This window comes from Scyliorhinus canicula, chromosome 20 (assembly GCF_902713615.1).
Source record: "Scyliorhinus canicula chromosome 20, sScyCan1.1, whole genome shotgun sequence".
Taxonomy (NCBI): Eukaryota; Metazoa; Chordata; class Chondrichthyes; order Carcharhiniformes; family Scyliorhinidae; genus Scyliorhinus; species Scyliorhinus canicula.
Genome location: NC_052165.1, coordinates 92,373,662 through 92,400,453, shown reverse-complemented (window position 1 = coordinate 92,400,453; position 26,792 = coordinate 92,373,662). Strand labels below are relative to the sequence as shown.

Here is a 26,792-nt window from a genome sequence, read left to right as displayed (position 1 = left end):
GCTTTGGCAGTTGGGACTGACATTCTGAATATATGGGCGGCCCAGTGGAGTTGGTTTCAGATGATCATGGCCTCGATACTGGTGCTATTTACTCCTTCAGCGGCACTAATGTCAGCACGCCTTACCTCCAAGCTGATTCAGAGTCAAAGCACATTTGGATTTTGAAATGTATTTTACGCTGAGTTGTTCACAAGTCTTCCTGATGTAATATTTTTCCTTAGAATCCTCAGTGATTACTTCAAATTGTTGAACAACGTTAATGCCTGAGTTGATTTATACAAGCCTCCTGTAAGCTGACGTGAACTATCTGTGTGACAGGTATTGCAGTGAATCAATCACCCACCCCTAAGTGTGTACTGCCAAAGGACACCCCAAAATGATGTCAGAGGAGATGTGTGCCACGACACGGCACTTCAGAAGCTGCTGCTTTCGGACGTTTAGCTTGTCAGCGAACAATTAATATGTCAAAACCCTCACCTCCTCCCCTTCCTCCCCTCCCATTCTCCCCATTCCCCTCTACCACCCCCCCCCCCTCCTTGCCTCCCAAAAATAAATGGAATGGTTGTGTTTAAGTGAGAAAACATATTTTATTGCAAGAAATATGAGATAGTTTTATGTGATTGTTCAGCTGACAAAGGTAAACGTAATGTTAAATGTTAACTGGTTTCAAAGTCTTGTATTTGTAAAATTATTTTTGTGAATAAATGTTTACATTAAACTTTAGAAGCTTCTACAAACGTCTCAGTGAAACATTGGAACACAAAAATTAATGATGAGATCATTACAAATGAATAAGATAATTGTAGTAAACAAGCAGAAACATAATAACACGGGTAACAAGGTGGCACAGTGGTTAGCACTGCTGCCGCACAACACCAGGAACCCGGGTTCAATTCACAGCTTGAGCAACTGTGCGATGTTTGCATCTTCTGCCCGTGTCTGCATGGGTTTCCCAGAGCCTTGGAATAGAATCATAGAATTCCTATGTTGCAGAAGGACATTCTGCTCATCGATGCTGCACTGACTCTGAAAGAGCACCTTACCTGGTTCCACTCCCCCGCTCTATCCCCGGATCCTAACCTGTGCATCGCTGGACATTAAGGGGCAACTTAGCGTAACCAATCCACCTAAACTGAAGATCTTTGGACTTTGGGTGGAAACCGGAGCACCCACAGGAAACCCACACAGACACGGGGAGATGGTACAAACTCCAAACAGACAGTCACCTGAGGCTGCAATTGAACCCGGACCCCTGGCGCTGTGAGACAGCAGTGCTAACCACTGCCATTAAGCTGCCGCCCATTCCTCCGGGTGCTCCCGTTTCCTCCCACAGTCCAAAGATGTTCAGGTTAGGCGGATTATACTTGTTAAATTGTCCCTTAGCATCCAAAGGTCAGGTGGGGTTATGGGAATAGGGTGGGTGTGTGGGCGAGGGCACAGCGTTCTCTCTGAGGGTTAGTGCAGACTCGATGGGCGAATGGCCTCATCTGCACTGCAGTGATTCTATAAACACTAATCACAAATAAATCAGATGTTACAATAACAGCGACAGTAAAAAGCCCCGGGGGAGCTTCGAAAATCTTATGGCCAGAATCTAAATTAAAACATACAAACAGTTTTAAGCAGGTCACAGGTAAAGTTAGACAAGAATATATTGCAGATTGAAATAGTTTCCCACATTTCAAACAAATAACCAAACCTATGTTCCCCTCTAAATAATCACCTGTAATCATCAATAAAATACAAAATTACTTTTAAAGAATTATTAACAATAGTAACGCCTGTTCAAACCAAAGAGGGAAAAAACTTAAATAAAAAGTCTCGCTGCCATTAAACTACTTGTTAAATATTGAGCTGTGCACTCCCGGTTGTGGCCTGTAGGTGGAGCTCCCAGGTTTGCAGCCCCAGCCAGAGTAACTGCTGGGCCAGACCAGGTCAAGACTGAAAGAGAAGATAAGAGATCGAATGGAATCTCAGAAGAAGAAACAAAAGGAACATTATGACAAGTCTACCAGAGTCTGAAACCTTTCGAATCAAATGGCCTGCTGAGAGTGGAGGATCCTGAAGACTGGTCAAAACGGGCTGAGATGTTGCAGCAAACAGGTCCAAGGTCCGCTACTGTGATAACTGAGCAAGGATGGGTTTGAAGCAGGAATAGACGAGCACTCCCAACAGTGAAACAACCTGTTGTAAACAGCAAGGTGAGGATGCAGAGGAAAGACACATTCATCGAAACGGATCCCAGCAGTGAACGAGATAAATGTCGATGCACAGAATGATGGTCAGAACAATGATACAATCATAGTAGATGTTCCGACAGAAGCTCAGAACTATCACACACATTCTCCAGATTTACCTGCCTTGAGAATATCAACGAGAAACAGAATGAAAACGGAACGGTTGGATCTGTGAATGGACAATACAACTGGACATGATGTAAACTACATACTTATACATATCTTATGTCATATTTACTGAAAGAATGTATCACTTGATCCTCGAAATCTCATGGAAAGCGGATGTAATGATGTGCCAGAACCAAGTGTATGTATGAATATGTACAGCCCCCGACCAGTGGGTGTCAGGCAAGTAATAGAACGTGACCCTGTAGCCTGGGGGAGTCTAGAGGAGAAACCATCGTGGTCAGTCGGGTTTGTATTAGTTCAAGTTTGAAAACATTAGTTTCCGATCACAGTTTATTATACTCAAATAAAGTTCACTTGTCTTGAACCAGATGGTCTTTATACGTCCTCTTCTTTATATTGTACCTGTCCTGGGAGTGTTTGATGGGGACAGTGCAGAGGGAGCTTTACTCTGTATCTAACCCCGTGCTGTACCTGTCCTGGGAGTGTTTGATGGGGACAGTGTAGAGGGAGCTTTACTCTGTATCTAACTCCGTGCTGTACCTGTCCTGGGAGTGTTTGATGGGGACAGTGTAGAGGGAGCTTTACTCTATATCTAACTCTGTGCTGTACCTGTCCTGGGAGTGTTTGATGGGAACAGTGTAGAGGGATCTTTACTCTGTATCTAACCCCGTGCTGTACCTGTCCTGGGAGTGTTTGGTGGGGACAGTGTTGTGGCAGCTTTACTCTGTATCTAACCCCGTGCTGTACCTGTCCTGGGAGTGTTTGATGGGAACAGTGTAGAGGATGCTTTACTCTGAATCTCAGCCCGTGCTGTACCTCTCCGGGGACTGTTTGATGGGGACAATGTAGAGGAAGCTTTACTCTGAATCTCAGTCCGTGCTGTACCTCTCCTGGGAGTGTTTGATGGTGACAGTGTACAGCGAGCATTACCCAGTATCTAACCCCACGCTGTACCTATCCTGGAGTTTTTGATGGGGACAGCGTAGAGGGAGCTTCACTCAGTATCCAACCCCATTCTGTACCTGTCCTGGAGTTTTCGATGGAGACAGAGCAGAGGGAGGTTTACTTTGTATCTAACCTCGTGTTGTACCTGTCCTGGGAGTGTGATGGGGACAGTGTAGAGAGAGCTTTACTCTGTATCTAACCCCGTGCTGTACCTGTCCTGGGAGTGTTTGATGGGGACAGTGTAGAGGGAGCTTTACTCTGTATCTAACCCCGTGCTGTACCTGTCCTGGGAGTGTTTGATGGGGACAGTGTAGAGAGAGCTTTACTCTGTATCTAACCCCGTCCTGTACCTGTCCTGGGAGTGTTTGATGGTGACAGTGCAAAGGGAGCTTTACTCTGTAGCTTACCTCTTGCTGTAGCTGTCTTGGGAGTGTTAAGTGGGGGCAGTATAGAGGGAGCTTTACTCTGTATCTAACCCCGTGCTCTTCCTGGCCTGGGAGTGTTTGATGGGGACAGTGTTGAGGGAGCTTGACTCTGGATCTAACCTCGTGCTGTTCCTGTCCTGGGAGTGTTTGATGGTGACAGTGTTGAGGGAGCTTTACTCTGTATCTAACCCTGTGCTATAACTGTTCTGGGTGTTTGATGGGGATAGTGCAGAGGGAGCAATTCTCTGTAACTAACCCTGTGCTGTTACCTGTCCTGAGAGTGTTTGATGGGGACAGTGTGGAGGGAGCTTTACTCTGTATCTAACCCTGTGTTGTACCTGTCCACGGAGTGTTTGATGAGGACAGTGTAGAGGGAGCTTTACTCTATATCTAACCCTGTGCTGTACTTGACTTGGGAGTGCTTTTTGGCGACAGTGTTGAGGGAGCTTTACTCTGTATCTAACCCTGTGCTGTACCTGTCCTGGGAGTATTTGATGGGGGAAATGTGGATGGAGTTTACTCTGTATGTAACATCGTACTGTTGCTGCCCTGGGAGTTTTTGTTGGGGGCAGTGCAGAGGGAGCTTTACTTTGTATTCTAACTCCGTGCTGCACCCGTCCTGGGAGTATTCATTGAGGAGTTTAACGTCTTCCAATCATACATATTTGTTACTATTCCTCACAGGTAGATCTTGGCAATGTTTCCAAACTCTCTCTCTCCAGTCTCTAACACAAGCTTGTCAAGTTTCAGTGGAACATCATTCCTGACATCGCTATTTGCAAATCCTATTTGAATCCCCTATATAATTCCACAAAAACATTTGTCACTTTGAGAGTCAAGTTAACAGCCCTCCCCATCTCTCCCTCTCTATCTTTCTCTCTCAATCTCTCTCTGCATCTCTCTCTCTGTCTCTATTCCCTATCTCAGTCTCTCGCTTTCTGTTTCTCTTTTTCTCTTGATCTCGCTCTCCGTCTCCTGTTTTTTCTCCATATATCCCTCTCTCTCTACCTATGTGTGTGTCTCTCTCTCTATGTGTGTCCCTCTGATTGTCCCTTTCTCTCTGTCTCTCTCTCTACCTTTCTGGTTTTCTCTCTCTCTCTCCGTCTGTGTCTCTCTCTGTCTCTATCTCTGTCTGTCTCTGTCTATCTATGTCTCTTCCACTCTCTCTCTTTCTAAGTCTATGTATTTCTGTCTCACTCAGTCTCTATCTCTCTCTCTATCTCTATCCCTCTCTCTGTTATCTTTCTCTGCCTCTCTGCCGCGTTCTCTGTCTCTGTCTATCTCCCTGTTTCTCCCTCTGTCTGTCTTTCTGCCCTCTCTCTCTCCCAGTCTCTCTTTCGCCCTCTCTCTCTCTGTTTCTCTTACTCTCCCTGCCTCTCTGTGTCTCTCTTTCTCTCTCCCGGTCTCTATTTCTCTTACTGTCCCTGCATCTCTCTGTCTCTCTTTCTCTCTATCTCCCTGCCTCTGTCTCTCTTTCTCTCTCACTCCCTGTCTCTCAGTGTCTCTCTCTGCCTCTCTTTCTCTCTATCTCCCTGCCTCTCTGTCTCTCTTTCTCTCTCACTCCCTGTCTCTCAGTGTCTCTCTCTGCCTCTCTTTGTCTCTCTTTATGTGCTTATCTATCTCATTTTATCTTCCCCTCTATCTGTCCCTCTCTGTCCCTATCTACTCCTCCACCGTACCCAGTACCCCTCCCATCAGCCAAGGCACTGTTGTGTTATGTATTCTGGGATAGCACAGGCTGCAACTGGATGCAGCTTTAAGCAAAAGATACTCCAGTCCTTGAAGTTAATTACATCTGATTTATTGAACCAGTAGCACAGTTCGCACAGTTCTCTATGAGTTCAACTCTCTGCTAACCTAAGTGTGGTTACTCTGTCTGACTGAACCAGACTAGCTCTTAGCCACGTGCTGGAGGTGTGATACTGTACCTACACCCTGACTCACTCTGTAGATGTTCATCAGTGGAAAGGGGCGGAATGTGAGTCCCTCGTGCCTTTTATAGTGAGATACCACCGCTCAGTGTCCTGCCTGCTCATTGGTCATGTCCTGTTCTCTGTGTTCATTAGCTGCCTGTCTGTGCCAGTCAGTATATCATTATCTACATGTCGGCATATCATGGCACATATATTTCCCTGAAAGAGAGAGGGAGGACTGAGAGACACCAGTCAGTGTACAGATATCCCCCTGAGAGAGTGAGAGGACTGAGAGACACCAGTCAGGGTACAGTTATCTCCCTGAGAGAGAGAGGGGACTGAAAGACACCAGTCTGTGTACAGATATCTCCCTGAGAGAGAGGGATGCTGAGAGACACCAGTCAATGTACAGATATCTCCCTGAGAGAGGGAGGGGACTGAGAGTCAACAGTCAGTGTACAGATATCTCACTGAGAGAAAGAGGGGACTGAGAGACACCAGACAGTGTACAGATATCTCCATGAGTGAGAGAGGGGACTGAGAGACACCAGTCAGTGTACAGATATCTCCCTGAGAGAGGGAACTGAGAGATTCCCGTCAGTGTACAGATATCTCCCTGAGAGAGAGGGGACTGAGACACCAGTCTGTGCACAAATATCTCCCTGAGAGAGGGAACAGAGAGAAACCCGTCAGTGTACAGATATCGCCCTCAGAGAGAGAGGGGACTGAGAGACAGGTCAGTGTGCAGACACCTTGAGAGAGAGGGGACTGAGAGACACCAGTCAGTGTACAGATATCTCCCTGAGAGGGAGAGGACTGAGACACCAGTCAGTGTACCGATATCTCCCTGAGAGACAGAGTACTGAGAGACACCAGTCAGTGCACAGATATCTTCCCTGAGAGAGAAAGGACTGAGAGACACCAGTCAGTGTACAGATATCTCCATGAGAGAGAGAGGGGACAGAGAGACACCAGTCAGTGTACAGATATCTCCCTGAGAGAGAGGACTGAGAGACACCAGTCACTGTGCAGGTATCACCCTGAGAGAAACAGGGGGGACTGAGAGACACCAGTCAGTGTACAGTTATCTCCCGGAGAGAGAGGGGACTGAGAGACACCAGTCAGTGTACAGATTTCTCCCTGAGAGAAGGTACTGAGACACCAGTCAGTGTACAGATATCTCCCTGACAGAGAGAGGGGGGACTGAGAGACACCAGGCAGTGTACATTTATTTCCTTGAAAGAGAGAGAGAGGACTGAGAGACACCAATCAGTGTACAGATATCTCCCTGAGAGAGAGAGAGAGAGAGAGAGAGAGAGGACTGAGAGACACCAGTCAGTGTACAGATATCTTCCCGAAAGAAAGAGACTGAAGGATACCAGTCAGTGTACTGATATCTCCCTGAGTGAGAGGGGACTGAGAGACACCAGTCTGTGAACAAATATCTCCCTGAGAGTGAGGGAACTGAGAGAAACCCGTCAGTGTACAGATATCACCCTCAGAGAGAGAGGGGACTGAGAGACAGGTCAGTGTGCAGACATCTTGAGAGAGAGGGGACTGAGAGACACCAGTCAGTGCACAGACATCTTCCCTGAGAGAGAAAGGACTGAGAGACACCAGTCAGTGTACAGATATCTCCATGAGAGAGAGGGGGGACAGAGACACACTAGTCATTGTACAGATATCTCCCTGAGAGAGAGGGGACTGAGAGACACCAGTCACTGTGCAGGTATCACCCTGAGAGAAACAGAGGGGACTGAGAGACACAAGTCAGTGTACAGATATCTCCCTGAGAGAGAGGGGGAGACTGAGAGACACCAGTCAGTGTACAGATATCTCCCTGAGAGAGAGGGGACTGAGAGACACCAGTCAGTGTACAGATATCTCCCTGAGAGAAGGGACTGAGACACCAGCCAGTGTACAGATATCTCCCTGACAGAGAGAGGGGGGACTGAGAGACACCAGTCAGTGTACGTTTATTTTCCTGAAAGAGAGAGAGGACTGAGAGACACCAGTCAGTGTACAGATATCTCCCTGAGAGAGAGGGGACTGAGAGACACCAGTCAGTGTACAGATATCTCCCTGAGAGAGGGGACTGAGAGACACCAGCCAGTGTACAGATATCTCCCTGACCGAGAGAGAGGGGACTGAGAGACACCAGCCAGTGTACAGAAATCTCCCTGACCGAGAGAGGGGGCTGAGAGACACCAGTCAGTGTACAGATATCACCCTGAGAGAGGGGACTGAGAGACACCAGTCGGTGTAGAGATATCTCCCTGAGAGAGAGGGGACTGAGAGACACCAGTCGGTGTAGAGATATCTCCCTGAGAGAGGGGACTGAGAGACACCAGTTGTCCACGCCAAATTGTCCCTTAATTGGAATTTGGAAAAGTGATGAGGCCGGGAGCTCCGACCTCACCCAAATTCTCACCGAGAGTCTAACAGGTGACTGCCTTAGGCAGAGCCACATCATCAGCTACTGCATATATTGGCATATGTTATCCAATAAACCCAGAGATCAACTTCAACCATTTGAGACTCGGAGAGAAAACAAGGTAACAGCTGTTTCTTTCTGTCTCTCGCTCGCTGTCTCTCTCTCTGTCTCGCTCTCTCTCTCTCCAGCTCTTTCTCTCTCTGTCTCTCCCCCTCGCTGTCTCTCTCTCCATCTCTCTGACTCTCACTCCATCTGTCTCACTCTATCTCTCGCTGTATCTATCTCTCCCTGTCTCTATCTCTCCCTGTCTCTATCTCTCTCTGTCTCTATCTCTCCCTGTCTCTCGCTGTCCCTGTCTCTGTCACTCTATGTCTCTCGCTCTCGCTCTGTCTTTAATTCTCCTGTCCCGTACCAGCCTCCCCGGACAGGCGCCGGAATGTGGCGACTAGGGGCTTTTCACAGTAACTTCATTGAAGCCTACTCGTGACAATAAGCGATTTTGATTTTTTTCATTTTCTATCTCTCCCTGTCTCTGTCTTTTGCTGTCCCTACATCTCCCTGTCTCATTCTCTCACTGTCTCTACGCCATTGTGTCTGAGTGTGTGTGTCTCTGAGTGTGTTTGTCTGAGTGTTTGTGTGACTGAGTGTGTGTGGCTGAGGGTGTGTGTGTCCCAGTGTGTGTGTGTTTGAATTTGTGTGTCTGTGTGGGTGTCTGAGTGTGTGTGTCTGAGTGTGTCTGAATCTGCGCCATTGTGTCAGTGTGTGTGTGTGTCTGAGCGTGTGTCTCAGTGTGTATGTGTCTGTCTGTGTGTATCAGAGTGTGTGTGGCTGAGTGTGTGTCTCAGTGTGTATGTGTCTGTCTGTGTGTGTCAGTGTGTGTGTGGCTGAGTGTGTGTGTATGTGTCTGAATGTGGGTCTCTGAGTTTGTGCGAGTGTGAGAGTGAGTGTGAGTGTGCTAAAGTGAATGTGAGTTTGTATGTGTCACTGTGTGTTAATGCATGGGTCTCGGTCCCTGTGGGTGAGGGTCAGTGTGGGGGGCGAGGGATGCGGGAGTTTCTGGGTCCCTGTGGGTGAGGGTCAGTGTGGGGGGGGGGCGGGCGGTGAGGGAGACGGCAACATTTGGGTCCCTGTGGGTGAGGGTCAGTTGGGGGGGGTGAGGCAGACGGGAGCCTGTCAGTCCCTGTGGGTGAGGGTCAGTGGGGGCGAGTGAGGGAGATGGGACCTGAATGAATTAACCATGGTGCTGCCCAGTTTCAGGATCCTGGAGATGGAGCTGGACTATCATCCGGAGCTGCGAGGCGTCACAGTCAGGAGGCCGCAGCTTAAACTGCTGGAAGATATCCCCTTGCCCGACTTTTTCGCTGGCAACTGGGAGGTGGTGAAAAACTTCCAGGCAAAGCCCGATGACCTGCTCATTGTCACCTACCCCAAAGCAGGTGAGTAGATCCGGGGGCCCACCCCGGAGGAAGTGGGGCCCACGCCGGATTGGAGGGGTCAACACTGGAGGGGAGGGACTCATACAGGAGGGAGGGGGGCGACCGTGGAGGTAGAGGGCGCACGCTAGTTAGCGGGGCCCATACTGTCGAGTGAGGGGCCTGTAGTGCTGTGTTGTAATTCACCGACTGACCTACAGGAGTGTCATTGGTATTTCAGTGAACGATAGAGTCAGGTGACCTCAGACTGACGAGGGAGCTGGGAGAGAGATTGCTTTGCTTGATCATACCATAATTCACCTGTTATTTTGGTTAAAGTTGACACACTGTTATTGTTAATAAATGTTTGTAGCTTTAGATACAAGTAAAGTTTAAACCCCCCACGGCACAGAGATGCAGAATCGGTGTTCGGCTGGACACTTAGAGAAGGAAGAAACAACTTTAAAGTCGGAGGGCCTAAAGATCACGGAGAGGATTATTTTTTCCCTGAATAAGCTAGTGATGCTCTTAACAGCGGCAAGGCCCCAAGCAATTGCTGTGTTTAATAAGTTTAAATTTGCAAACAATGAAGATAGTAAAAATTGTAACATTGTAATTCGAAGAACTGATGAACATTGCACCCCCAGAATGAGTCTCAAAACAGTCTATGGATCATTCCATCACTGATTTAAAGTTAGAAGTTAAAACCTGTAAATTTTATGTGGTGGGATCTTCCATGATTTGTGACCAGGTTGTGTTTGGTGTGAATGAGAATAAGCTGAGGGAACGGTTGCTGAGGGAATGGAAGCTGCCTTTAGAACAAACAGTGAGGATGTGTCAGGCTCCCGAGCGAGCAGCACAGCATTCTGAAATGTTTCTCAGTAACGGTGGCGTCTCCTGGGAGGAAAGCGCTCCGACTGCCGCCCTTTTTCCAAAAAGGTGGGAAATGTCCAAGAATAGGCAGGAAGGCTCCTGGAGCTCTTCGCCCAGCACCAAACAGGTTAAAGATCAGGAGGAAATATGTCTGTGTAAAAGATGTTTCAAAAGCACAAATTAAGGCAGTGTCTAGCGTTTGGCAGGTTTGGTTCCAAATGCAAAGGGAAAAAATCACATTGCTAAGAATTGTTACTCTGAGCTCAACCCCAGACCAGTCAGCACAGTGCAACACACAATCTCCAGTGAAGAAACAGCATTGTTTTCTGGAGGAATGAGACAGAAGAATAAGTGTTTGGAGACCTCAAAAATTCACCAGCACTAAAACAAATGCAACCTGATGCTCCCTTTAAAGTAAATGGTTGGGTACGGTTTGCCGCCCTCGGGCATTTTAAAGCTGACAGCATTGTTATTCTGGTTCTGTCTATCTGCCTCTCGATCTCTTTCTGCCCTCTCCTTGTCTCTCTCTCTCTCTGCCTCTCTCTGTCTCCCCCTCTCTCTCTCTCTCTCTCTCTCTCTCTGTCGCTCTATCTCTCTCTCGTTCTCTGTATCCCTCACACTGTCTCTTTCTCTCCCTCTGTTTCTCTCTCTCTCTCTCTCTCTGTCTCTCAGTGGGCTGCACAGTAGCACAAATGGATAGCACTGTGGTTTCACAACACCAGGGTCCCAGGTTCGATTCCCCGCTGGGTCACTGTCTGTGCGGACTCTGCACGTTCTCCCCGTGTCTGCGTGGGTTTTCTCCAGGTGCTCCGGTTTCCTCCCACATTACAAAGACGTTCACGTTCGATGGAGTGGCCATGATAAATTGCCCTGAGTGACCAAAAATGGATAGGAGGGGTTGTTGGGTTACGGGGATAGGGCTGGAGTTGGTCTGTGCAGACTCGATAGGCCAAATGGCCTCCTTCTGCACTGTTCCCTCTGACTGTCGGTTCGCCTGTCTCACACGCTCTGTCTCACTCGCTCTCTCTCTCTGTCTTTCTCCTTCTCTGTATTTCTCTCATTCTCTTTCACGTTCTCTCTCTAATTCTGTCTCTCCTTCCTTCTCTTTCTCTGTCTGTCTGTCTCTGTCCCTCTGCCTGTCTGCCTGACTCTCTCCCTGTCTTTCTCTCTCTCTCTGCCTATCTCTCTCTTTCGAGGTCTCACTTTTTCTCTCTCTCTGTCTCTCTCTCTCTCTCCCTTTCTCTCTCTCTGTCTCTATCTATCTCTCTCTGTCTCTCTCTCCGTCTCTCTCTCTCGATCCCAGTCTCTCTCTCATTCTCTCTCTCTCTCTCTCTGTCTTTCTTTCTGTTTCACTGTGTCTCCCATTCTCTGTCTATTTTTCTCTCTGTCTCTTTCTCTATCTCAGTCTCTCTCATTCTCTCTCTCCCTATCTCAGTCTCCCTCTCACATTTTCTGTCTCTCTCTCTCTCATTCTCTGCCTCTCTCACTCTCCCTCTCATTGTCTCTCTCTCTCTCTGTCTCTCTCTCTTTATCTCTCTCCCTCTCCCTCTGTGTCTCTCTCTCTTTCTCTGTCTCTCTGTCTCCCTCTCTTTGTCTCTCTCTCTCTCCTTCTCTCTCTCTCTCTCCGTCACTCTCTCATTCTCACTCTCTCTCTCTCCACAGGAAGTACATGGATGCAGGAAATTGTGGATCTGATTAGTCAGAATGGTGATGTGGAGATGTGTAAACGAGCTGCCGTCTATTACCGTGTTCCCATCCTGGAATTCTTCATGGAGAACATTCTGCCGACTGGTCAGACTGGTTATGACGAGCGGGCGGGGTGGGAGAGGGTTGGCAAGACGGGGTGGGGACAGGAAGGTGGTGGAGCATCAAATTCGGGGCGTCTTACCACGACTGTCCCCATCAGGGAGATCGTGTCTGAAGCAATGTGCCCACTTTTAGTCTCCTTGTCGATGGAGGGACGTCCTCGTGACATGACCCTCACTGACACACATCATGAGGGCAACGCACACCCCAGAGGGGAATCTGGGAACGCCCGTTCTTAACTATTTATGTTTTATGATTTGGAAAGAAATGTGTGAAAAGAGATTAAACTGTGTGAGGAGGGGAGGAGTCTTGTCTTAAATTATTCAAATATCAAAACGTTTATTAAACTCTAAAACACAACAATTCGCATTCTCACAGTCCCAGCTTCGATCCTGGCTCTGGGTCACTCTCCGTGTGGAGTTTACACATTCTCCCCGTGTTTGCGTGGGTTTTGCCCCCACAACCCTAAGATGTGCAGGGTAGGAGGATGGGCCATGCCAAATTGCCCCTGAATTGGAAAAAATGAATTGGGTACTCGAAATTAAGAAAGACACACGACAAGATTGGCAGCAGTAAACAGCACTTATAATGAGCTGCAATAGCAGATATGCAGACAGTTTACACAGAAACCAAACCCCCTCCCAACACAATGCTAAATCTTTCCATAGCTCCAAGAATACAGCGCCCCAAAGCAACATCCCATAGGTTTTGGTGAGCCCAATCCAGGAAGCAATTTGCACACAAGGCAGATAGCATTCTTTTGGAAACCATTCTTTTGGTTTAGCGTAGAACCTTATGGCTTTTACTCAGATAGGAGCCAGATGTCGAATTTTCATCAAAACAGAGATGGAGCTCTGCTTTGCAACTGGGTGTGGCTTTGTGCTGGGGTCCGAGGCTGTTTCTGTGTACTTTGCCTAACAAACCATCTGCTACACCCTGCTACGTGTCTAATCTCACAAACTCCCAGTGCAGCTGAATCCCTATCAGTATATTTGTTGTAAATCCAACTTCCCAACATTTGCCTGAGGGGGAGAGTAAGGTCTTGCTCCCAGCACAAGAGAGATTGTCCCCCAATGAGGACAGATGGAGTTTAGGGAAATGAAAGGCAACCAAATTTCTGAGTGGCTGTTTTTCAGTCGTCGTCGTCCCCCCCCCCCCCCCCCCCTCCCCCGCCGCCCAGGCTGGAGCGTCTGGGAGACGGTGGGAGGGGGGGTGGGGCGCTCACAGTATCAGGGTAAGGAGTCGTCCATTTTGGACTGAGATGAAGGGGAAACGTCTTTGCTCGGAGCGATGTGAATATTTGGAATTCTCTCCCCCACCCCCTACCCCCAGAGAGCTGTGGGTCAATCAGACCGAGGGGATCACAGATCGAGAGAACTGTGGTGGCTGAGTGGGGGTATCGAGGAGAGAGGACGGGGGTGAGGCAAAGGTGAGGAAACCGATTAGCCACAGGCTCGATTGTGGGCGGAGCAGATTTCAGTGTCACTGGGGACAGTCCGTGCCCCTGGATGGACACATACCCCGGCTTGAGTCGCTGCCCATGGTGGGGGGCACCCGTAACCCGGGGAGAATCGGTGCCGTCGGGGGGGCCCATGACCCAGGGAGAGTCGGTGCCCCTGGAAGACGCGTACCCCGGGGAGAGTCAATTGCCGTGGGGGGTCCTGTACCCTGGAGAGAGTCAATACTCTTGGTGGGGGAAGAGCGAACCGGTACCCCGGGGAGAATCAGTGCCCATGGAGGACCCGTACCCCAGAGAGGGTGGATACCCATGGGAGATCCGTACCCCGGTGAGTCGGGTCTACAATGTGAGCAAGATTATTGGACCACAATGTTCTAACATCTCCCATTTCACTGCAGGCACTGATCTGCTTGAGAAAATGGCGTCTCCAAGGATGATGAAAACTCACCTCCCGATCCAACGGATTCCCAAATCCTTCTGGGAGCAGGACTGTAAGGTAGGGACCCGGGGCACAACGCTCAACCCCCCTTTCCCCCAATCACCCCCATCGACCCTGTAAACCCTTCATCCCTCACCCTGTTCAACACTCTCTCACTCTCCGCTCCCTCAGTCTCCAAACTGTGGGACTTGTCACTCCCTCAGTCTCAAAACTGTGGGATCCCTCATTCCCTCCCTCCTTCAGCCTCAAACTGTGGGACTCCATCACTCCCCCTCAGTCTCTAAACTGTGGAACGTAGAACATAGAAGATTACAGCACAGTACAGGCCCTTCGGCCCTCGATGTTGCGCCGACCTGTGAAACCACTCTAAATCCCATCTACACTATTCCTTTATCAGCCATATGCCTATCCAATGACCATTTGAATGCCCTTAGTGGTGGCGAGTCCACTACTGTTGCAGGCAGGGCATTCCACACCTTTACTACTCTGAGTAAAGAACCTACCTCTGACATCTGTCCTGTATCTATCTCCCCTCAATTTAAAGCTATGTCCCCTCGTGCGAGACAACACCATCTGAGGAAAAAGGCTCTCACGGTCCATCCTATCTAATCCTCTGATAATCTTGTATGCCTCAATTAAGTCACCTCTTAACCTTCTTCTCTCTAACGAAAACAACCTCAAGTCCCTCAGCCTACCCTCATAAGACCTTCCCTCTATACCAGGCAACATTCTGGTAAATCTCCTCTGCATCCTTTCCAATGCATCCACATCCATCCTAGAATGCGGCGATCAGAATTGCACGCAATTCCCTCACTCCCCCCTTCACACAGTCTCCAAACTGTGGGACTCCCTCACATACCCCTCACTCAATCTCCATACTGTGTAACTCTCTCATTTCCCCTCCCTCAATCTCCATACTCTGTTGCCTTTTGATGGCAACAGTCCTTATGGATATTCTAATCCAGAGGAGTTTCCGTAATATTGCCACAAATGCTCTGATGCTCTTCGGGGAATCTCACCCATAATTCCCCTGCGAGGGTGATGCCAAAATCACTGGTCATATGTCTGGTTTGAGCGCAAACGGTCTTTTTCAACATTTCAGAGCCACACCCACGAAAGCCTTCAGTCACCCATTAATAATGTTGGTTTCGCCGTACTTAATCACCCATTCTACTGCATCTACAACCTATTATACATTCCCCTATCAGATTTAATCAGCCCTTTTCTTCCGAAGCTGATGGGTGTTGTGTTTTTTTTAGAAAACTTACTATTTTGCCTCACACGTTTACCATCTCCCAATTGTATATGTTTCCTTTGAAGTCCTGACAGGCAAGTTTAAATAATGGCTCTGATCTGCCGAATGTAAATATCAGGTTTACCGGTTGTCCAACCTCCACCCTGGTTCTATTCCTTACTGTTCCAACTATTTATCTTCACACATACATTATTGATTTGACCTTTCTCTCCCCCCCCCCCCCCCCCCCAGTTAATTTGTGCCAGTTATCCCCATGCTCACGCACGAAAGTTCCTCACCCATATCTGACATGATGACAATATTCTGAAATGAAAATCGCTTATTGGCACGAATAGGCTTCAATGAAGTTACTGTGAAAAGCCCCTAGTGGCCACATTCCGGCGCCTGTTTTGGGAGGCTGGTACGGGGAATTGAACAGTGCTGCTGGCCTGCTTTAAAAGCCAGCAATTTAGCCCAGTGTGCTAAACCAGCAATCATATTACGAAAATGAATTTTCCATCACACAGACCCCTTCCCAACTTCCATCAGTTTCCAAACTCTGGGAATCCAACACTCACTCCCACAAACTGCTGAACAATGCACTGAAAGAAACGGAGGGATTTACTAATTGCTGATTCGTCCTGTTCCTAGACCATAGTAGTCGCTCGTAATGCGAAGGATAGTCTCGTATCGTATTTTCACTTCTATCACACCTGTCACCTGATGCCGGAGCCAGGAACCTGGGAGGAATTCTGCCAAATATTCATGGAGGGGAAAGGTGAGATTTATTCGCACACCACCAACACTTCAATTAACACTCCCATAGGACCAGCACAGCACGGGGTTAGATACAGAGTAAAGCTTCCTCTAAACTGTCCCCATCAAACTCTCCCAGGACAGCTACAGCACAGGGTTAGATACAGAGTAAAGCACCCTCTCCACTGTCCCCATCAAACCCTCCCAGGACAGGTACAGCATGGGGTTAGATACAGAGTAAAGCTCCCTCTACACTGTCCCCATCAAACACTACCATGACAAGTACAGCACAGGGTTAGATACAGAGTAAAGCTCCATCTACACTATCCCCATCAAACACTCTCAGGACAGGTACAGCACGGGGTCAGATACAGATTAAAACTCCCTCTACACTATCACCATCAAACACTCTCAGGACAGGTACAGCATGGGGTTAGATAGAGAGTAAAGCTTCCTCTACACCATCCCCATCAAACACTCCCAGGGCAGGTACAGCACGGGGTTAGATACAGAGTAAAGCTCCCTCTACACTGTCCCCATCAAACACTCCCAGGACAGGGACAGCACGGGGTGAGATACAGAGTAAAGGTACCTCTACACTGTCCCCATCAAACATTCACAGGGCAGGTACAGCACGGGGTTAGATACAGAGTAAAGCTCCCTCTACAGTGTCCCCATCAAACACTCCCAGGACAGGTAGAGCACGGGGTTAGATACAGAGTCAGTCTCCTTCTACACTTTCCCCATCAAACACTCCCAGGACAGGTACAGCATGGGGTTAGATACAGAGTAAAGCTCCCTCTACACTGTCCCCATCAAACGCTCCCAGGAAAGGAACAGCACGGGGTGAGATACAGAGTAAATCTCCCTCTGCACTGTCCCCATCAAACACTCCCAGGACTGGTACAGCACGGGGTTAGATACAGAATAAAGGTCCCTCTACACTGTCCCCATCAAACACCCCCAGGACAGGGACAGCACGGGGTGCGATACAGAGGAAAGCTACCTCTACACTGTCCCCATCAAACATTCCCAGGACAGGTACAGCACAGGGTTAGATGCAGAGTTAAACTCCCTCTACAGTGTTCCCATCAAACACTCCCAGGACAGGTACAGCACGGGGTTAGATACAGAGTAAATCTCCATCTACACTGTCCCCATCAAACACTCTCTCGACAGGTACAGCACGGGGTTAGATACAGAGTAAAGCTCCCTCCACGCTGTCCCATCAAACACTCCCAGGACAGGTACAGCACGGGGTTAGATACAGAGTAATGCTCCCTCTACACTGTCCCCATCAAACACTCCCAGGACAGGTACAACACGCGGTTAGATACAGAGTAAAGCTCCCTCTACACTGTCCCCATCAAACACTCCCAGGACAGGTACAGCACGGGGTTAGATACAGATTAAAGCTCCCTCTACACTGTCCCCATCAAACACTCCCAGGACAGGTACAGCATGGGGTTAGATACAGAGTAAAGCTCCCTCTACACTGTCCCCATCAAACACTACCATGACAAGTACAGCACAGGGTTAGATACAGAGTAAAGCTCCATCTACACTATCCCCATCAAACACTCTCAGGACAGGTACAGCACGGGGTCAGATACAGATTAAAACTCCCTCTACACTATCACCATCAAACACTCTCAGGACAGGTACAGCATGGGGTTAGATAGAGAGTAAAGCTTCCTCTACACCATCCCCATCAAACACTCCCAGGGCAGGTACAGCACGGGGTTAGATACAGAGTAAAGCTCCCTCTACACTGTCCCCATCAAACACTCCCAGGACAGGGACAGCACGGGGTGAGATACAGAGTAAAGGTACCTCTACACTGTCCCCATCAAACATTCACAGGGCAGGTACAGCACGGGGTTAGATACAGAGTAAAGCTCCCTCTACAGTGTCCCCATCAAACACTCCCAGGACAGGTAGAGCACGGGGTTAGATACAGAGTCAGTCTCCTTCTACACTTTCCCCATCAAACACTCCCAGGACAGGTACAGCATGGGGTTAGATACAGAGTAAAGCTCCCTCTACACTGTCCCCATCAAACGCTCCCAGGAAAGGAACAGCACGGGGTGAGATACAGAGTAAATCTCCCTCTGCACTGTCCCCATCAAACACTCCCAGGACTGGTACAGCACGGGGTTAGATACAGAATAAAGGTCCCTCTACACTGTCCCCATCAAACACCCCCAGGACAGGGACAGCACGGGGTGCGATACAGAGGAAAGCTACCTCTACACTGTCCCCATCAAACATTCCCAGGACAGGTACAGCACAGGGTTAGATGCAGAGTTAAACTCCCTCTACAGTGTTCCCATCAAACACTCCCAGGACAGGTACAGCACGGGGTTAGATACAGAGTAAATCTCCATCTACACTGTCCCCATCAAACACTCTCTCGACAGGTACAGCACGGGGTTAGATACAGAGTAAAGCTCCCTCCACGCTGTCCCATCAAACACTCCCAGGACAGGTACAGCACGGGGTTAGATACAGAGTAATGCTCCCTCTACACTGTCCCCATCAAACACTCCCAGGACAGGTACAACACGCGGTTAGATACAGAGTAAAGCTCCCTCTACACTGTCCCCATCAAACACTCCCAGGACAGGTACAGCACGGGGTTAGATACAGATTAAAGCTCCCTCTACACTGTCCCCATCAAACACTCCCAGGACAGGTACAGACGGGGTTAGATGCAGGATAAAGCTCCCTCTACACTTTCCCCATCAAGCACTCCCAGGGCAGGTACAGCACGGGGTTAGATACAGAGTAAAGCTTCCTCTTCCCTGTCCCCATCAAACACTCCCAGGACAGGTACAGCACGGGGTTAGATACATAGAAAAGCTCCCCCTACACTGCCCCCATCAAACACTCCCTGGACAGGTACAGCACGGGGTTAGATACAGAGTAAAGCTCCCTCTACACTGTCCCCATCAAACACTCCCAGGGCAGGGACAGCACGGGGTGAGATACAGAGTAAATCTTCATCTACACTTTCCCCTTCAAACACTCTCTCGACAGGCACAGCACAGGGTTAGATACAGAGAAAAGCTCCATCTATACTGTCCCCATCAAACACTCCCAGGACTGCTACAGCACGGGTTTAGATACAGAGTAAAGCTCCCTCTACACAGTCCCCATCAAACACTCCCTAGACAGGTGCAGCACGGGGTTAGATACAGAGTAAAACTCCCTCTACACTGTCCCCATCAAACACTCCCAGGACAGGTACAGCACGGGGTTAGATACAGAATAAAGCTCCCTCTACACTGTCCCCATCAAACACTCCCAGCACAGGTACAGCACGGGGTTAGATACAGAGTAAAGCTCCCTCTACACTTTCCCCGTCAAACACTCCCAGGGCAGGGACAGCACAGGGTTAGATACAGAGTAAAGCTTCCTCTTCCCTGTCCCCATCAAACACTCCCAGGACAGGTACAGCACGGGGTTAGATACAGAGTAAAGCTCCCTCTACACTGTCCCCATCAAACACTCCCTGGACAGGTACAGCATGGGGTTAGATACAATGTAAAGCTCCCACTACACTGTCCCATCAAACACTCCCAGGACAGGTACAGCACGGGGTTAGATACAGAGTAATGCTCCCTCTACACTGCCCCATCAAACACACCCAGGACAAGTACAGCACGGGGTTAGATACAGAGCAAAGCTCCCTCTACACTGTCCCCATCAAACACTCCCAGGACAGGTACAGGTACAGCACGGGGTTAGATGAAGAGTAAATCTCCTTCTGCACTGTCCCCATCAAACACTCCCAGGACAGGTACAGCACGGTGTTATATACAGAGTAAAGCTCCCTCTACACTGTCCCCATCAAACACTCCCAGGACAGGTACAGCACGGGGTTAGATACAGAGTAAAGCTCCCTCTGCACTGTCCCCATCAAACACTCCCAGGACAGGTACAGCACGGGGTTAGATACAGAGTAAAGCTCTCTCTACACTGTCCCCATCAAACATTCCCAGGACAGGTACAGGTACAGCACGGGGTTAGATACAGAGCAAAGCTCCCTCTACACTGTCCCCATCAAACACTCCCAGGACAGGTACAGGTACAGCACGGGGTTAGATACAGAGCAAAGCTCCCTCTACACTGTCCTTGGTCTTGTCACAGCTGCTTACAGCATGGAAACTGGCCCTTCGGCCCAGCTTGTCCATGCCGTTCAGTTTCTATCACTAAGCTAGTTCCACTATCCTGCATTTGTCCCATATCCTTCTGTACCCACCAGCCCATGTAACTGTCTGACTGCTTTTTAACAGAAAAAATTTTACCCGCCTAGACCACTGCCTCTGGCAGCTCGTTCCAGATTCTCACCACCCTCTGTGAAAATATTTCCCCTCTGGTCTCCTTGGTATCTCTCCCCTCTCACCGTAAACCTACGCCCTCTAGTTCCAGACTCCACTACCTTTCGGAAAAGATGTTGACCATCTACCGAGTCAATGCTCCTCATTATTTTTCGACCTCAATCAGTTCACCCCTGAGCCCTACGGGGAAAAAAGATCATTATTGAGACGATGTCCCCAGGCCGGCATCGATACGGTGGAGTTTTACTCCTGAAAATCCTGAATGAAAGGGACACGAATTCCTGGCCTTGCAGGGGGCGAGCAGGGACCCGGAGGGAATCTCGCAGCTTTAGAAGCAGATAGAGGCCCCGGCACTTCCGGGTCTGTGGCCGCGCATGCGCGGAGCGGTGGTCTCCAGCGACCTCGCCGTACTCCCTGTTGATGCAGCTTTTCGGTGCCCGGAGAATCGCCGAACGGGCGCCGGGCCCGATTACAGCGTCAAACGCGATTTTCTGGCGCAGGCCGCGATTTCGCCGCCGGGGGGGGGGGGGGGGCGGAGAATCCAGCCCCTTGTCTTTGGGGCCAGGGAGAAACTCAGTGGGATCTTACTGTGCCTGTTCTTGCTCTGTTTCAGTATGTTGGGGTTCCTGGTACGACCATGTGAAGGGATGGTGGGAAGCGAAGGACAAACATCGGATTCTCTTCCTCTTCTATGAGGATATAAAGGAGGTAATGGCAGCGCGAGGGACCGAGTGTGGAGGACGATGGAGGTCTTGAGGGTGTGACAAAGCAAGGGAGAGAGAGGGACAGAGAGCTAAAGTGGAACCGAGAGACAGAGAGAGAAAGGTCAGCGAGACAGCGAGAGAGAGACGAGATACTGAGAGAGTTAGAGATGATCCCTGACCCTCAGTCTGAATGGTCACTGACCCCTGACCTGGATGGTCAATTCCTCTCTCATTGACCCTGAACCCGGTCTGAATGTCTGGTTCTGTTACTGACCCCTGACTTTGGTTCTGGATTCTCGCTCCTGCTGTCTCCGTGACCCCTGACTCCTGGTCTGGATGGTCAGTCACTCTCTCGCTGACCTCTGGTCTGAATGGCCAGTCCTTCTTTTACTGACCCCTGACCTTGGTTCATGATTCTCGGTCCTGCTGTCCCCCTGACCCCTGACCCCAGATCTGGTTTCTCGGTTCACACGGTCAAACTGACCTTTGAGCTGGACCTTGTTGCCCAGTCTCCCTGTCTCACTAACGTTTGACCCCCATCTCCGGTATCTCGGTCCCCCTGTCTCACTGACCTCGGTTCTGGTTCCTCAGACCCATATCTGACAGACCCCTTACCCCAGGTCTGGTTATTCGGTCCGCCTGTCCCACTGACCCCTGAACAGGTCTTGTTGCTCGGTCCCACTGTCTCACCGACCCCTGACCCTGGTTCTGGTTATTCAGTCCGCCCTGTCTCACTGACCCATGAGGTCTCTAACTCTGGTCCATTCCCACCCTATAGAATCCCAGACGGGAGATCCTGAAGGTAGCCGAGTTCATGGGGAAAGTTCTGGAAGAGGACGTCATTGAGAAGATCATTCAATTGTCCTCCTTCAACATCATGAAGGACAATCCGATGGTCAATTACGACACCCTTCCAGAGAGCGTCATGAATCAGAAGATCTCCAGGTTCATGCGCAAAGGTAGGTTCCAGGGGTCAAGGGTGAGAGAACTGGGGGGGGGGGGGGGTGAGCGGGGATCAGGGTTGATTTTTCGCTCCTTTGAGGGGCCTGAGCCCTGACCAGCCCCAGGACCAGCGTTTCCGGGTAGGCTGGATTGGGCCTCCCCTGAACCGACCACCTGAACCTCCTCCAAACTGGGCTGGGAGAGACGATCCAGCCATTGAAAAGGGTCAATGTAGAGCATGCGGAGTGGGGCGGCTCCCTGAGACCCTGTCTCCCTCTCCTCTCACACACACACACCAGAAAAGACTAAAGCTGTAAGTCCCGCCTTTGTACAAAATCATTCACGGGATGTGGGACATCGCTGACTCGGCCCAGAATTTATTTCCCATTCCTAATTGCCCCTTGAGAAGGTGTTGTGAGCCGCCATCTTGAACTGCTGAAGTCCAGTATGGTGTAGGTACACCCATCGTGCTGGTAGGGAGGGAGATCGGCTATTTTCACCTAGCGACAGTGAAGGCCGATATATTTCCCTGTCCAGATGGTGTGGCGATGGGGGGAGCTCTGAGGGGGGACTTGCCGGCGGTGGGTGTTCCCCGTGCCACAGCTACCCCTTGTCCTTCTATGTGGGAGAGGTGGCGGGTTTGGAAGCTGCGGTCGAAGGAGCCTCAGCGAGTGGCTGCCATGCATCTTGTAGATGGTTTGGGGAGAGTCAGGAGGTGAGTTACTCTCCACAGGATTCCCAGCCTCTGACCTGCTCTGGGAACCACAGTGTTTATATGGCTGGGTCCAGTTCAGTTTCTGATCAATGGTAACATCCACGATGTCTGCTGCCACCTCCCTTAATACCCCAGGGTGCAGGCCACCAGGTCACAGAGATTTATCCGCCTTTAATCCCATCAGTTTATTCTATAGTTTCCCTAGTGATTGTCATTGCACCAAGTTCCTCTGCATTAACTGCAGTTCTTGGAAGTTTTTCAGTGTCTTCTGCTGTGAAGACAGAGGCAAAATATTGGTTCAGTGCCTCCACCATCTGTGTGTGACCCCCCAGGATCAAGGGCGACGAGTGTCTGCGGCCCCAAACATTTTAAGCTGCGTCATCAATGACCTTCCCTCCATTGTAAGGTCCGAAGTGGGGATGTTCGCTGCTGACTGCACAATGTTCAGCACCATTCACAACTCCTCAGACACTGAAGCCGTCCGTGTCCAAATCCATCTCCCCTTGACATTCAATGACATCACCATCGCTGAATCCCCCACTGTCAACATCCTGGAGGGCTACCATTGGCCAGAGACACTGCAGGAAGTCGCCAAGCCTCCGTCAACAGGGGGCGAGGGGTATGTTGATCCCAGGGAGGGAATGGATGGGAAGAGGTGAAACCAAACACATCAGCATGGGTATGATACCGAAATATATTGACACACTCTCTCCCTCTCTCTTTCCCACTCTCTTCATCCCTCACACTATCTCCATCTCTCTGTCCTCCTGTCTCACTCTCTCTCCATCTCACTCTGTCTCACTCGCCATTTCTGTCTGTCCGTGTGTCCCTCTCTCTCTCACTGTGTCACTTACACTGTGTCTCCATCTATCTGTCTGTCAAACTCTCTCTTAATCCCTCCCTCCAACTCTCTGTCTCCCTCTGTCGGTCTCTCTTTCTCCCACTGTCTCTCTATACCCATCTGCCTCTGCATCTCTCTGTCCATTTCTCACGGGTTCACTCCGTCCCCATCTTTCTGCCTCCATCTCTGTCATTCTCTCTCTGTTCTATCTCTCCCTCTTACCGTCACTTTCTTTCTCCATCTCTCTTTCTCCCCATCTCGATCTCTGTATCCCATATCACTGTGTGTCTCTCTCTCACGCACAGGTGAAGTAGGAGACTGGAAGAATCACTTCACAGTTTCTCAGAATGAAGATTTTGATGAACACTATGCGAGACAGATGGGTCACAGCTCACTGAAGTTTCGCAACGTCCTGTGACTACTCTGAACGATGAAGCAAATAAACTTCTCCCTTCACCAAAAACACGAACTCGAATTATTTCACATCAACTCTGATCCATCATTGGACAGATTACAAATAACACCCTGAGAGAGGGGACTGAGAGACACCAGTCAGTACACAGATTTCTCCCTGAGAAAGGGGAATGAGAGACACCAGTCAGTGGACAGATATCTCCCTGAGAGTGAGGGGGACTGAGAGTCACCAGTCAGTGCACAGATATCTCCCTGAGAGAGGGGACTGAGTGACACCAGTCAGTGTACAGATATCTCCCTGAGAAAGAGGGCACTGAGAGACACCAGTCAGTGTACAGATATCTCCCTAAGAGAGGGGACTGAGAGTTACCAGTCAGTGTACAGATATCTCCCTGAGAGAGAGGGGAACTGAGAGGCACCAGTCGGTGTACATATATCTGCCAGTGAGAGGGGACTGAGATACACCAGTCAGTGTTCAGATATCTCCCTGAGAGAGGGTACTGAGAGACACCAGTGTACAGATGTCTCCCTAAGAGAGGCGATTGAGAGACACAAATCAGTGTACATATATCTCCCTGAGAGAGAGGGGAAAAAGAGACACCTGTTAGTGTACAGATATCTCCCGTGAGAGAGGACAAAGAGACACCAGTCACTGTGCAGATATCTCCCTGAGAGAGAGCGGGCTGAGAGACACCAGTGAGTGTACAGATATCTCCCAGTGAGACAGAGAGGACTAAGAGAAACAAGTCAGTGTACAGATAGCATCCTGAGGGAGAGCGAACTGAGAGACACCAGTCGACGTACAGATATCTGACAGCGAGGACTGACAGACACCAGTCAGTATACAGATATCTCCCTGAGAGAGAGGGGCGACTGAGAGACACCAGCCAGTGTACAGATATCTCCCTGAGAGAGAGGGGACTGACAGACACCAGCCAGTGTACCGATATCTCCCTGAGAGAGAGGGGAGACTCGTCGACACCAGTCAGTCTACAGAAATCTCCCTGAGAGAGAGGGGACTGAGAGAGACCAGTCAGTGTGCAGATATCTCCCCGAGAGAGATAGAAGACTGAGAGACACCAGTCAGTGTTCAGATGTCTCCCCGAGAGAGATAGAAGACTGAGAGACACCAGTCAGTGTACAGATATTCCCCTGAGATAGAAGACTGAGAGACACCAGTCAGTGTACAGATATCCTCCTGAGATAGAGGACTGAGAGACACCAGTCAGTGTATAGATATCTTCCGGAGAGAGAGGGGGGACTGAGAGACACCAGTCTGTGTACAGATATCTCCCTGAGAGAGAGAGTGGACTGAGAGACACCAGTCAGTGTGCAGATATCTCCCTGAGAGAGAGAGGGGTCTGAGAGACACCAGTTAGTGTACAGATATCTCCCTGAGATAGAGAGGGGACTGAGAGACACTAGTCAGTGTACAGATATCACCCTGAGAGACAGAGGGGACTGAGAGACACCAGTCAGTGTACAGATATCTCCCTGAGAAAGGGGAATGAGAGACACCAGTCAGTGGACAGATATCTCCCTGAGAGTGAGGGGGACTGAGAGTCACCAGTCAGTGCACAGATATCTCCCTGAGAGAGGGGACTGAGTGACACCAGTCAGTGTTCAGATATCTCCCTGAGAGAGGGTACTGAGAGACACCAGTGTACAGATGTCTCCCTAAGAGAGGCGATTGAGAGACACAAATCAGTGTACATATATCTCCCTGAGAGAGAGGGGAAAAAGAGACACCTGTTAGTGTACAGATATCTCCCGTGAGAGAGGACAAAGAGACACCAGTCACTGTGCAGATATCTCCCTGAGAGAGAGCGGGCTGAGAGACACCAGTGAGTGTACAGATATCTCCCAGTGAGACAGAGAGGACTAAGAGAAACAAGTCAGTGTACAGATAGCATCCTGAGGGAGAGCGAACTGAGAGACACCAGTCGACGTACAGATATCTGACAGCGAGGACTGACAGACACCAGTCAGTATACAGATATCTCCCTGAGAGAGAGGGGCGACTGAGAGACACCAGCCAGTGTACAGATATCTCCCTGAGAGAGAGGGGACTGACAGACACCAGCCAGTGTACCGATATCTCCCTGAGAGAGAGGGGAGACTCGTCGACACCAGTCAGTCTACAGAAATCTCCCTGAGAGAGAGGGGACTGAGAGAGACCAGTCAGTGTGCAGATATCTCCCCGAGAGAGATAGAAGACTGAGAGACACCAGTCAGTGTTCAGATGTCTCCCCGAGAGAGGTAGAAGACTGAGAGACACCAGTCAGTGTACAGATATTCCCCTGAGATAGAAGACTGAGAGACACCAGTCAGTGTACAGATATCCTCCTGAGATAGAGGACTGAGAGACACCAGTCAGTGTATAGATATCTTCCGGAGAGAGAGGGGGGACTGAGAGACACCAGTCTGTGTACAGATATCTCCCTGAGAGAGAGAGTGGACTGAGAGACACCAGTCAGTGTGCAGATATCTCCCTGAGAGAGAGAGGGGTCTGAGAGACACCAGTTAGTGTACAGATATCTCCCTGAGATAGAGAGGGGACTGAGAGACACTAGTCAGTGTACAGATATCACCCTGAGAGACAGAGGGGACTGAGAGACACCAGTCAGTGTACAGATATCTCCCTGAGAGAGAGGGGACTGAGAGACACCAGTCAGTGTACAGATATCTCCCTGAGAGAGAGGGGGGACTGAGAGACAGCAGTCAGTGTACAGATATCTCCCTGAGAGAGAGAGGGGACAAAGAGACACCTG

The 26,792-nt window shown here is 49.7% G+C and overlaps 1 protein-coding gene across 2 annotated transcripts; it reads left to right on the top strand.

Moving 5' to 3' along the window:
• Positions 1-8,167: 8,167 nt before the first annotated feature.
• On the top strand, positions 8,168-24,038 carry LOC119954934 (sulfotransferase 1C2-like). 2 transcript variants are annotated; one of them, XM_038780667.1, is made up of 8 exons: positions 8,168-8,204; positions 9,335-9,519; positions 12,031-12,159; positions 14,032-14,129; positions 15,958-16,084; positions 21,019-21,113; positions 21,888-22,068; positions 23,913-24,038. In XM_038780667.1, exons 2-8 carry the CDS (start codon positions 9,351-9,353, stop codon positions 24,023-24,025), a joined length of 912 nt encoding a protein of 303 aa, XP_038636595.1. In that variant the 5' UTR covers positions 8,168-8,204; positions 9,335-9,350; the 3' UTR covers positions 24,026-24,038. The 2 variants fall into 2 exon arrangements, with proteins under 2 accessions (XP_038636595.1, XP_038636596.1); XM_038780668.1 differs by lacking the exon at positions 9,335-9,519 and having other exon boundaries at positions 8,184-8,204.
• Positions 24,039-26,792: the final 2,754 nt, after the last annotated feature.

Excerpts from the sequence above, each read along its gene's own strand:
- LOC119954934 (XM_038780667.1), top strand. The coding sequence starts at position 9,351 with ATGGAGCTGGACTATCATCCGGAGCTGCGAGGCGTCACAGTCAGGAGG. Across the intron at positions 12,160-14,031 it reads GGAGAACATTCTGCCGACTG|GCACTGATCTGCTTGAGAAA; the intron begins GTCAGACTGGTT and ends ATTTCACTGCAG. Across the intron at positions 16,085-21,018 it reads AATATTCATGGAGGGGAAAG|TATGTTGGGGTTCCTGGTAC; the intron begins GTGAGATTTATT and ends GCTCTGTTTCAG.